Genomic DNA, 12551 nt, shown 5'->3' with positions numbered 1-12551 from the left:
ACTTGATAGATGTCACCGCTTGGTTTGGGTAACAGACCCGACGAGGGCAGCCATGACGCATGCCAAAGGGTGGGTAATTTCCATCAAGACGTTGGTATCAATCTCGATTGCTGCCGACGATACCCCGATCCTCTGCGACCGCCTGAGGGACACCTAAGACGTGGTGACGACATGAACGGCACACGTTGTATCGACAAGAGTACCCGGCGATCAGGACCACCACAGGGCTGCAAGTTTTACAATGCTATCGACAGAAGCCTATCACTGCAGGATTCAGCTTAGCAATTACAACGGTGCAGCGTAATAGGCGGAAAATCCTAAAATAAGCCCCGCACGGTACCAATTTCCCGACCCCCATCCCCACCCGGGGATCCATCGCAATAAACGGTCAATCTTATCGTCAGCGTCTCTCAAAGCTTACCCAATAATCTACTCTGCATACGCGAGGGCGATCTCACTCCACGCCTGTGACGTCCTCGACGTCCTTTTCGTCTACACAGGAACCTTGATCCTAGCACCGCATACTTATACTGCGGCAACGGCGCGCTGTCAATAAAGGGCCTATAATTGTTATATTAATGCGCAGCCAATGTATCCCCGAGTATTTGTGCGGCGGGTGATCGCTGCTTGTGATCGTATCCTAGCGTTGATCGCGTGGGTGGGCTGTCTCACTCACGAGGAGGGCTTCGAGAAGGCTGAGCTTTCTCTAAGCGATGGATGCATACCAAAGCGGACTGCGGCCCGGCAGATGGCAGCGGTCGAAGCGTATGGGTGGCACGTCAGACTTGTGCCCAGTAGGAAGCGCAAGGTTGAACGGGATAACTTTGGTATCTTCAGTAGACGAGATGATGATCGTCCATCGTCAGACAACCGCTCCTCGGTACCAGCGATTGACTGGCTGTGCTACGGATATACCAGCAAGCCGTACTTGGACCCAAGGAACTAACGACCACGTGTGCCACACTGAAGCATTTACCGGACAGATAGCCAGAGAGTAGCCTACTAAGATGCTAGTGCGACATTCAGACGACGTCTAAACCATCATCGAATACGCGTCCAACCAAGCAAAGCAATGGCTCAAGTCGCACACGGCACTTTCTTGAAGCACCGGCTCCATGGATGCGATGCTGACCACACCATCATTTTCACACTACCTTGTTCCTGCGGGTCGCGTAAGGGTAGTGCTTTTGTCGGGAAAATCGGCTTGATTGACTGATAAGAGCCTATCCTGCTACACCTTGTACTCCTTGGAGTGCTGACCAAGCCTCTTGGATGTTTATCAACTTGACGCATCTGATGTGAGCCAAGTGGCTAGTGTAGCTTCATTTAATGATTGCGAGCAGTAAACTGTTTTCACGCGATCAAGCCGGATGATTGCCCCAACCATCGCCGGTTAAGGAAAGTCAGCATCTATCTACTCAATCGACATGTGCGAGTCTAAACAGCAGTATCAACCTCTACCTCATCTTCGCTCAAGAGCATTGACATTGGCTCTAACCCGTTCTCTTCGGCCAAATTCACGCACTCCATGCAGGCATTCGCATCCAGTACGCCGCCACCTCGCTCTACTAGAAGTCGAAATAGCTTCATGTTCATGCAGAACTGCTTGCTTTAGCAAAGGTAGCAAGCCATTGGTGAAGTTTACGCCGTGTTTGAGCAGTGCCTCAACAACATCCATATAGCTTTTCGCCGCAGCTGCTGCCAGCCCCTCTCCAGGTTCTGCTCTATGGTTAAGTAGCAGTTGAACGATGGCAAGATGTCCATGTTGTGCTTCGACTTCCAGAATGGCGTAGAAGTATCTGCGCCGCGTGCTAGCAGTAACCTGACAACATGCTAATGCCCGTATATGCTGCGCCAACAAGTGGACGTGTTTCCACATCATCGAACACCCAATCTAGGCCGTTCACCCACGCTCCAAGATCCAGGTAACAAGCTGCCATATCTACCCAGCCTCTACAGGCGCAGCGACACAGCAATTACGTATATTGCTTCGCTCCGAACTCCCTGTCTACGCAATGAATCCTCCGTTTCTCTATGACAAAGTCAAAAACCTCTCTGCTTGGGGTGTATAGCTGTGCTAACATGGGACTTGTTTTGGTGGGCATAATCGGGCTTCCCATTCCTGACAAACGCCCATGGTCGTTCATCAACTTGAAAGTGATAGACGAACCGTGTGGCCTCTACGCGTCCCGTCAGAGCAACGCATGAGAGCATATTCGAGCGTCGAGACTGAGCCCAGCCCGTTTTACGGCTAGTCATCATGGCCGTCAGGGTTGTGTGGTTGCCATATCTAGATGCGTGGTGTCACGCTGACCCAAAGAGCCAACTACGGTCTGGTGCAGGCTTCCCGCTTGTGATCCATTTTTCTATCACTGGCATCGTCTGCGTATATACCGCAGCTACGTAGACGTCATTCTCAATGTCACTCTCCTCAGAAAATCTCTTCGGTCTCCGGATATCCATCACCAAAGGACACGGCTGTTGATGTAGTCTTGTACATCTCGTCCGTCGATACATTCTTGACGCAGCCGTTCAGCGACGTTACGAATCCGAAGCAGACCTGGGCTCCCGTTGTTGGGTTCGTTTAGCACCCGACTTTCGAGGTAGGCTATTTAGAAAGGGGACAAGGTAAAGTTTGGCTGTGTGAGGAGGGCTCGAAGTAGGGATCGAGAAGCCTGAATATCAACAACGCTTGTAGAACCTCTTCGGCGAAGATTCCTATAGTAGGTTCAGGTAACAGATTACGTCTCGGGAACAGTAGGCTACCTCTACAAATTACTATATATTCTAACGCCACGCTTTAACCCTCGCACTTGGATGCTTGACCACGGATTTCATGGAGTAGCTCTAAGGGTAGATTGAAGATGTGCATATTGAAGGGTGTAGTTGAGATATGCCCAAGAAGTCAAGAGTTTAAGAATTGAAGCTTAGGAAGATTATGAAGGAATGGCTGGGTAGGCAGCAGTTTCAATGGGGTCGTCAATGTGGGGCTACACTGATCTCCGTGATTGCGGGTATCGTCTCCCGCATGGCACCCATCATTGTGCTCAACCTGGGCATACTAGGACGTTATATCCAGGATTCGATGCTACTCGATTCATACTACCCCATGGGGTTGCCACTTCCCCGGACCACACATGTCTTGACTCGACCCAGCTACAAGGTAGCCCAAGAGGCTATAAAGCCACGCCTGTCCTGTCGATCTCCAGACACAGGCTAGTTGTCCTTTATCATAAGATTTGACTGTGCAGTCTCAATATGACAAGATGACGAAGACCAGTGGCTACAATATCGTTGTCGGGCTCATAGTAGCCGTTGGGGCTTCACTTATGGATTTGGTACTTCGTTCTCCCCTTCTCGAATTCTCGACCAGCAGTTCACTAGGGTTTGCTTCATTCGCAACTCGTTTCGGCCAGCCAGGCTTCTACCAGTACTTCAGCCTGGGTAGACAACATCCTTGGTGCTGTAAACGCCCTCTGTAAGTGACGTGGCATGGGAACTGCTTGTGACACACGACTAAGTTCGTATCTCAACTTGTAGTCTTCCTAGGGGCGTGCATAGGTGCCCTCAGCGGCGGTCCGATGGCTGACAAGATTGGTTGGAGCTTAATTTTTCTACCCGGAGACGAAAGGCAAATCGCTGGAGGAGCTGGCGGAGCTGTTCGGTGATCCACTTGTCGTGCATCTGACAGACGCCACAGACGAGCAGAGACAGCAGATGGACATGGATATCAAGCAGGAGATGGTTGCTGAGCATCAAGAGGAGGTCGCTGTTTGACGTGAGTGCTGCAATAGCGCGCGTGTGATTGGACGGCGTGGCAGCTCACCGCCTTGTGAACCGGAGGCTCAACCGCGATAGTACTTTGAATAAACATGGTACTTCTATGCTGGCCCACCAGATACGTTGAAATCCTGGTGTTTTTGCATGTTCGCTTATCTGTGGCGCGGTGCTGAGTCTTCACCGTCAGTTAGAGTGACAGCGCCTACGGGCAATGACGGATTTAGTCAACTTTCCCGATAAGGTAGGTTCCACAGAAGGTGGAAATGCCCTCAGCTGGAGAACAGTCTTGTCTATCACGGCCGGAAAAGGAAACTTGTGAAGGATGTTCCAAGGTGAACCAAAGTACCGTACTGCGTTTGCCACCATTTCCTGCTACAATTGCAACGTTCGTCTTTGGCTGGTTCAACTGTACGGGCTTGGAGCGGCCTAGTGCGGGCAAAGAAAAACGTGCAACAAGGCGGCGCTTTGACCCGCGGTCAGAATAATTTCGAGCCCAACTACTAAGCCCACCGCCCCTCAACGCATTCTCTGTGCACTCTTCTCCCTTCTTCTGTTCATTTTTGTATTGTATAGACTCTCCACTCTTGTGCTGGGCGTCTCTACACGTTTTATACCCTTTATCCAACGATTTTCGCTGTGGGCGCCGCTTACGCTTCAGCCCTCGATTAATCCCCTTCATATCGATAAGGACCCCTCCAAAAAGAAATCCCTCTCGCGCAAAGAAGAAGACGCCTTTCGTCTGCAGATGCCACACTCGGAGAGTCCTCCCATGGCTCCCGCTATCGTCGTCGACAAGGCCGGCGCGGCTCCGGCGCCCTCACAAGAGGATGTCACGGCCTTCGTTACCAGCATCATCACGGCGAAAACGTCGCACTCTTCAGTAGACGCTGCTTACGCCCTCACCACGGTCCTACAGAACTCGGTGGGCTTCCGTGGGCTCAAGGGCTATGGCGTACTCGACGAGCTTAAGAAGGCGGCGACCAACAAGAAGGATGCGGTACGGAGAGAGGGCGCCATGAATGCCCTCGGCGCTTTCTTTGAGCGCCTTACTCGGGCACAAAGGCTGACAGAGGCCATTTTCCTCGTACAAGAGGAGACTCTGGTACCACTGGTGCTCGATGCGCTCGCAGACAAGACAGGCTCGGTCAAGGAGTCGGCCAAGTATGCCCTCGATTCGCTCTTTGAAAATCTGAGCGCCGAGGCAAAGATCTTCGGTCTGCTGCCCGTGCTCGCAAAGTATCTGGGCAAGAAATCTGGAAAGTGGCAAGGCGCTGTCGGCGCATATGAGCTTATCGGCCGTATGGCAGACAAGGCCAAGATGGGCATGGAGAGCTTGGAGGTAGAGCAGGAGAAGGATGTCCTGCGCGAGGCCATGGGCAAGAAGCTCGAGGGACTGATTCCCATTGTCGAGGCCGGCATGCACGACCTCAAGTCTGAGGTACAATCACCAAACCTTTGGTCAGGGCTCAAAGCTAATTTTACCTAGGTCACAAAACAGGCGCTGAAGACGATGAACAGCCTCACTACCCTCCTCCAGAACGACGATATCGCACCCCGGGTACCGCTCCTTGTCAAGTCCATCGAGGATCCGTCCACACAGAGTCTGCAGAAGGCCATCCATGCCCTGTCGCAGACTACCTTTGTCGCTATTGTCACGTCTCCCGTACTTGCCATGGTTACACCGCTACTTGAGCGATCCCTGAACTCTCCTTCCACTTCCCAAGAAGTCACACGTCAGACTGTCGTTGTCGTCGAGAATCTGACCAAGCTCGTCCACGATCCTATCGAGGCCCGCGCCTTCCTGCCAAAGCTGAGGCCGGGTGTCAAGTCTGTTGTAGATCGCGCCTCGTTGCCAGAAGTCCGAGAAATTGGACAACGTGCGTTGGATGTCATTGACAAGGCTTTGTCGGACAGAGATGGCAACGTCGACAGCGGCGCTATTGCCCGAACTGAGCCGTCAGACGTCGCGAAGACCATAGAGAAGCAGATCAGTACCGCTGGTACCCTGCTCAATTTCCCTGGGGACGCAGAGGTCTTGGCACTCACTAAGAAATACATCTCAGAGATGATTGCTGAAGACATTGATGAGCGACAGCTCAAGCGCATTCCGCAACTCATTACTCCTTATTTGGAGCCGTTGCTCAACACCGGAGACGCCGAGAAGGTGGCAGAGGCCGTGCACAAGTTCTACGTGGACGAAGATCACCGCAAGTTTGGCCAACCTGTTCAGGAAGATGATGGCGAGACCGAGATCGTCAACGCTGTCTTCTCCTTGGGCTACGGTGGCATGTTGCTCCTTTCCCACACCAACCTCCGCCTCCTCAAGGGTCATCGTTACGGTCTTTGTGGCCGCAACGGTGCCGGCAAGTCCACACTCATGCGCAGTATTGCAGGTGGCAAGTTGGAAGGCTTCCCTCCCCAGGACGAGGTCAAGACATGCTTTGTCGAGCACAACCAGGGTGAAGATGCCGAAATCACGATTCTCGAGTACATTGTCCAGGACCCAAGGTTCAAGGACGAGAGCAGAGAGCGCATCATTGACGTCTTGGAAGAAGTTGGCTTTACTTCCGGACCTGAGGGCAGACAGTCCGAGAAGGTCGGCTCCTTGTCTGGAGGTTGGAAGATGAAGCTGGCTTTGGCTCGTGCCATGCTGATGCGAGCCGATGTTCTGCTTCTCGACGAACCTACCAATCATTTGGATGTCGCCAACGTTGCCTGGCTGGAGCAGTACTTGCGGAGTCACACCGATATCACCAGTTTGATCGTTTCCCACGACTCTGGTTTCCTCGATGCTGTCTGCACAGATATCTACCACTACGAGCAGAAGAAGCTGGTCTGTTACAAGGGTAACCTAGCTGAATTCGTCAGACAGAAGCCAGAAGCCAAGAGCTACTACACTCTGTCTGATTCGATGATCCAGTTCAAGTTCCCCCCTCCCGGCATTCTTACTGGAGTCAAGTCGAACACTCGCTCAATTCTCCGTATGACCAACTGCACATACACCTACCCTGGCTCATCCAAGCCGTCGCTCACTGATGCTTCTTGCAATCTGTCTTTGTCGTCCCGTGTCGCGATTATTGGTGCCAACGGTGCTGGTAAATCTACGCTCATCAAGATGCTGACTGGCGAGACTGTTCCTCAGGAGGGCAAGGTTGAGAAGCACCCCAACTTGCGTATCGGATATATCAAGCAGCACGCTCTCGAGCACGTTGAGATGCACATGGAAAAGACACCCAACCAGTACCTTCAGTGGCGATATGCCAATGGAGACGATCGCGAAGTGCTGATGAAGCAAAGTCGTGTCCTGACTGCTTCAGACAAGGCGCAGATGGAGACACCCATTGACCTAGGTGACGGCAGGGGAGGACGCAAGATTGAAGCACTCATTGGTCGCCAGAAGTACAAGAAGAGTTTCCAGTATGAGGTCAAGTGGATGCACATGCTGCCCAAGGAGAACACGATGATTTCTCGTGAGACCCTGCTTGATAGGGGTTTCCAGAAGCTGATCCAGGAGTTTGACGATCACGAGTCGTCTCGTGAGGGTCTCGGATACCGTGTGCTGGAACCAAAGGTCATCTCCAAGCACTTTGAAGACTTGGGTATGGACCCTGAGATCGCGAATCACAACGAGATCTCTGGTCTCTCTGGAGGTCAGAAGGTTAAGGTTGTCTTGGGTAAGTGAACTGTTTTTTATCAACTTCTGTTCGAAAGAGCTAACAATGTGTAGCTGGTGCGATGTGGAACAACCCCCATCTTCTCGTCCTTGACGAACCCACCAATTTCCTTGACCGCGACTCCCTAGGCGGTCTCGCCGTCGCAATCCGCGAGTACAAGGGTGGTGTCATTATGATCTCCCATAACGAAGAATTCGTCGGTGCCCTGTGCCCGGAGCAATGGCATGTCGCCGATGGCCGCGTTACGCACAAGGGCCATCTTGCCGTCAACATGGACCGTTTCGAGGATTCCCGACCCGGAAGCAGCAACGTGAGCAGCAACGTGAGCAGCGCGGCACCAAGCACGACCGGCACACCCGTTATGAGTGATGCCGAGGGACCGCAGGACGACATGAAGTTCAAGGCGAAGAAGAAGAAGAAGATGACTAAGAAGGAGGTCAAGGAGAGGGAGGTTCGGAGAAGAATGAGGTATATTGATTGGTTGAACAGCCCGAAGGTATGTTTCTGTCATTCTCCTTGGATGTAACAGTATGCTAATCTGATCAACAGGGCACCCCTCAGCCTCCCAACACTGATGATGAAGCCGAATAGATGTTTTCCTTGGTTGGAGTTGACGCATGATGTTTTGATTGCATGGTACGGCGTTTGATAGAGGGCTGTTTGCACCGCGCCCGGGTGCCTCGATAGACCATGAGTAGCCATCTGGCATATGTTTGCAGATCAAAAGTATTTCCCTGTTATTTCAAGCCGTCTCCCAGTGCTTGATTGATTTATGTTGGCTTGAATACTAATACTAGTTATGAAATCTGAGTGTAACACACTGGTGTAGAGGTGCTGTAGTACTATGCTTGTGCTTATAGGAGCATAGACTGGTAGTACTGTTACCGTGTGTGGTAAGTCAACGCACTTGTCCCCGGTATAATTTTGCTGAGCTGAACTTGCAAGTGATACACAGATATCGAGTTTGGACCACGCGCGGTTTGCTCGAGATGCCTGAGCAGCACCCGCACACTGCTCCACCCATCACCGTGGGAAATAGTCGAAAGACAGCGCGTTCTTCCGTGCAACCTGTTCGTTGTCCCCCTTAAAATATATATTGTCAAATTTAGCACGCTTTCAACAACCTCTGGCCGACCCGAGCTCTTGAGCGCAGCGCTCCTTCCACTTTCACCTTCCCCCCTTCACTGTTATTGCCTCAACTGCCCTGACCCCGCCATGCTCGTGCGTGATAGCAGACAAACGCTCTTATCTTCACTATAAATACTGCCTTTACTTCGAAGGCGGCTTCTACCTCCTTTCCTTCTAGCCAGTACTCTCTTCTCTCATACACCTCATACAGTCATAAACCTCTTGCTCAACTCTAGTACAACAAAATACACTACCTGCACTTCTAGTCGAGTCACTGAGATGAAGCTCCCCCCCTTCGCCCTCACGGGTCTGGCTGCGCTTGCCGTGGCTACACCCAGTGCATCCAAGTCTCCAGGTGACGGTGTGGCTATTGGCTACAACAACGACAGCAAATTCACGTGCATAATCACTCACCCAAGCTGACGTTGGCAAGTCGCTGACTTCATACGCTTAGGTATCACTGCGAACGCGATGTCACCGTCGCGCGCTGCGCCGTTGATGGTGGTTGCTCCACCATCGAGAAGTGCACCACCAAATGCGTCGAAGGTGTAGCTGGTGCCGAATGCGTCTCTGGTGAGATGAAGGAGAAGCGTGAGATTACTCGTGCTGCCATGAAGCCGGGTGACTACCTGGATCTTCCTCCTAGCAGGTATGCATGGCCAGCTTGACCTTGTTTGAGACCTGCGCTAATATTCGGGCTCAGATACGACTGCAAAGGCAACGACATTTACCACTATAACGATGATCAGCCTGACTACGCTGGCGATCTCGTAGAGCATTGCCCCCAGGGGTGCTTCGAACTCCCCCATGGCGCGGCTTGCGTCGACCGAGCTCCTCCTTCTATTAGGCAAACAGATGAGGGCACGGCTAACGCCGTCAACACCAACGCGAAAGGCAAATACAAGGAGTGTACCTCTGATCGTCGAGGTGTCCGCACATGCGAGTTCGGCTTCTGCTACGTTGAACCTGGCGCTTGGTGCCGGCTGAATGCTTCATGCCGCGACGACTGCAGGTGCTGTAAGAAAGATAAGCTTCTTTCCCGACGTAGGGATGCTGTCGAGGCGTCTAGGAACATTATCGAGGTAAGTTTAATTGCTCGAGCCGAGGCCACCAGGATCTCGTGTTCCCTCCCAGCATGTGATCCTGGCGACTTTCCCCTCGATGCAGGCTTACTCAGAGCACGAGGATAAGAATACAAAGCCTGATTTGATTACTCATTCCACGTTACCTCCTTCTTAGGGATGCTCTTACTAACTTTCAATCCTATCCAGCCTGATCAAAAGCTAAAAGATTGTTTAGATTGACCAGCAACATGAGCTCGAATCCTCCCCGCGCGTCCGTGATGCTCCTGCCCCTTCACCCGACGTCGCGCCCGATATGACCAATCCACCAGATGGAGGTGCACAATGTTCGCCCGGCACTTATATGTGTTGGGGTTTGCAGACCTCTGCCATCTATGTTTGCAATGGCTTGGGTTACTGGCAGTTTTCAGCTCGTTGCGGTGGTGGTTGTATTCAGGGTCCTGACGGTACTGCTCACTGCACTTAGTCCCTCCCAGCACCATGTCTCAATCGCCCTGATCACCCTGAGTACAGAAGCAAAACCCATGGCGCATGCTTGAGGAGGGTACAAGAGCGGATTTTAGTAGAGGCCGGTTCAAGAGGGAAACCTATGTGCGGGACTACCCTTAACAGAGAGCCTGAAGGCCGCAGATGAGGATTTTACGACTAGAGGGTCATCTGGGCGGCATTGTGATTCACTATACATCATAATCACTACCGAGGTACCTCTCAACAAGAGGAGAATAGAATATTTACTTCACTACCTATCTCTACATTCGCTCTAGATCCGTGCTAGTTCATGCAGTACCACACCGCGCGAAGCGCCGACCTTTGTCCTTTCGAGACACGGCATTTCGACAAGCTATAGCGCTTTAGTTACGATGGTCGCAACAACGACGAGTCACGATCAGAGAAAGGTGAAAAGGGAGTCTTCAGTCGTGAGCAGCATTCTGAGAAGACTTGCATTGCACAGACTTGCGGTGAACTAGTGGGGGCTCCCTCATGTACCCTAGTCTCAGATCAGCAACGCGTCAAGCACCACCCATGCATCACTATGTCATACACTATAAACATCCCGCAGGTACCCACCAAGTAACCAAGAATCTGGACAGTAGATTCTACCAACAACGGCGATCCCCTGCGCGCCGAATTGTAGCTTGACATTCCTCGTTACATTTTCTTCTCTATTCCTTCTCCCTAACTAGCTGCCCTGTTTCTAAGGTCTGTTAAACACAATGTCGGTAATCGCCAAACATGTCCGCCAGGCAATTGGCGACAAGCAGACGAACGTGGTGATATTCTCCGCCACGGCTATTGCGCTGTATGGGTACGATCAGGGCATGATGTCCCTCATCAACACAAACCATGACTACCTACGCACAATGGGCATCGACGAGGAATCTCCCATTGTCGGCGTCATTGTCGCGGTATACTATCTCGGCTGCGCAGTCGGCGCCGTCCTCTTTTCCAAACTTGCCGACGCATTTGGACGCAAGAAGAGCATCTTCTTCAGCTTGGCGAGCGCGAGTTTGGGGAATTTGATCATGTTTGTTGCGGGCATGAAGTTTCCGCAAGCCGCGTTGCCCCTAATGCTGATTGGAAGAGTGATCATGGGCTTGGGCGTTGGCGGCATCGACGCGGTCATTCCAACATACTCATCTGAATTGAGCGCAGACGAAGCAAGAGGCAAAGCGCTAGCCCAAGAATTTCAATCCAACATCTTCGGTCTGCTCATGGCGTTCGGCATCAATCTAGGCGTTACCATTGCACTTGGAAAACAGAACCAGTGGGCATGGCGAACGCCTATAATTGTCATGCAGATCTATCCTGTTCTGTTGATGGCGGTCGTGGAGAGGTTGCCGGAATCTCCACGGTGGTTTATTTTCAACGATCGCCAGGATGATGCGAGGAATGCGCTGGATGATATCTACGGCGATGAAGGCAAGGAGCACTTCGATGCCTTGCTCGCACAGCACGAGAGAGAAAAGGCGGATCATGTGGGGTACTTGGACATGGTGAATCCTTATCACGCGCAGTTTCATCCGACGATGGTTACAATCATGTGCCAGATCAACCAGGCGCTTACGGGCTATGGTGCGGTTTCCGTGTATGGGCCTCAGATCTTCGGTGTAAGTAGTTCCGTGCCCATCGTGTTTTGGATTTGACGAGATGCTGACGATAAATATGACAGCTACTGGGCTTTGATGTCCGCACATCCGAGTACCTAACCCTAGGCAACTACACATCGTACTTCTTCCTAATGACGCTCGCATGGGTGCTTATCGACGCGCTCGGCCGCCGACACCTCCTGGTCCAAGGCTCCATTATCCTTTCTTCGTGTTTCCTCTTACTGGGTTTGTTTGGCGGACTGGCTGCCAACGCGCCGAACCTTCACATTCCAGTCTTCGTCCCTGGAATTATCGGCACTGTCGTTTTATTTGTAGCAACAGGCGCCTTCGGCATCGGTTGGCTCTCGACCGTCTGGCTCATCCCCACGGAAATCTTCCCCACCACTGCCCGAGCCCAAGGCACCGCCATCTCCGTCATAATCTGGGGCCTCGCAAACTTCGCCATAACCTTCCTCACCCCCGTCCTCTTCAACAACTTGGACTACTTTATTTTCGTCGTCTTCGCGGCCACCAACGCTGTCGCTGGCCTATGGACGTATTTCTACCTGCCGGAGACAGGCGGGCGCAGCTTCGAGGAAAACCAAGAGTTCTTCAAGGAAGCCGGCGAGCACGGCACTTGGCGAGTAAGCAAGATTGGCAAAGGCGAGTATGCGAAGATGCGGTATCCTAACCCCAAGGATGTGGATGGAGAGAATATTGATGCGGAGAGGGTGCCGCTGCTCAGGAGACTGGAGGATCAGCTACCCAGTGTGGAGTAGACGGTGATATAGCACAGCGGC

At 52.2% G+C, this 12551-nt stretch overlaps 4 protein-coding genes across 4 annotated transcripts; all 4 read left to right on the top strand.

Annotated features, from left to right (window-relative positions):
* Positions 1-589: 589 nt before the first annotated feature.
* Positions 590-946, top strand: K460DRAFT_351701 (uncharacterized protein; the record flags this gene model as incomplete). Its single annotated transcript, XM_040931581.1, has 1 exon — positions 590-946. The coding sequence occupies one exon, from the start codon at positions 590-592 to the stop codon at positions 944-946; it is 357 nt and encodes a 118-aa protein (XP_040794382.1).
* Positions 947-4259: 3313 nt separating this feature from the next.
* K460DRAFT_299235 (uncharacterized protein) lies at positions 4260-8372 on the top strand. The gene is made up of 4 exons (XM_040929792.1): positions 4260-5218; positions 5267-7454; positions 7508-7950; positions 8004-8372. Exons 1-4 carry the CDS (start codon positions 4526-4528, stop codon positions 8043-8045), a joined length of 3366 nt encoding a protein of 1121 aa, XP_040794381.1. The 5' UTR covers positions 4260-4525; the 3' UTR covers positions 8046-8372.
* A 489-nt stretch (positions 8373-8861) lies between these two features.
* K460DRAFT_401824 (uncharacterized protein) lies at positions 8862-10162 on the top strand (the record flags this gene model as incomplete). The annotated part of the gene is made up of 5 exons (XM_040936465.1): positions 8862-8980; positions 9037-9231; positions 9286-9664; positions 9882-9990; positions 10131-10162. The coding sequence occupies 5 exons, from the start codon at positions 8862-8864 to the stop codon at positions 10160-10162; spliced, it is 834 nt and encodes a 277-aa protein (XP_040794380.1).
* A 716-nt stretch (positions 10163-10878) lies between these two features.
* K460DRAFT_274040 (general substrate transporter) lies at positions 10879-12530 on the top strand (the record flags this gene model as incomplete). Its single annotated transcript, XM_040927930.1, has 2 exons — positions 10879-11772; positions 11835-12530. 2 exons carry the CDS (start codon positions 10879-10881, stop codon positions 12528-12530), a joined length of 1590 nt encoding a protein of 529 aa, XP_040794379.1.
* Between the last annotated feature and the right edge of the window lie 21 nt (positions 12531-12551).

This window comes from Cucurbitaria berberidis (genome assembly GCF_010015615.1).
Source record: "Cucurbitaria berberidis CBS 394.84 unplaced genomic scaffold K460scaffold_1, whole genome shotgun sequence".
NCBI classification, from domain to species: domain Eukaryota; kingdom Fungi; phylum Ascomycota; class Dothideomycetes; order Pleosporales; family Cucurbitariaceae; genus Cucurbitaria; species Cucurbitaria berberidis.
This window is presented reverse-complemented; position numbering and strand designations above follow the sequence as displayed.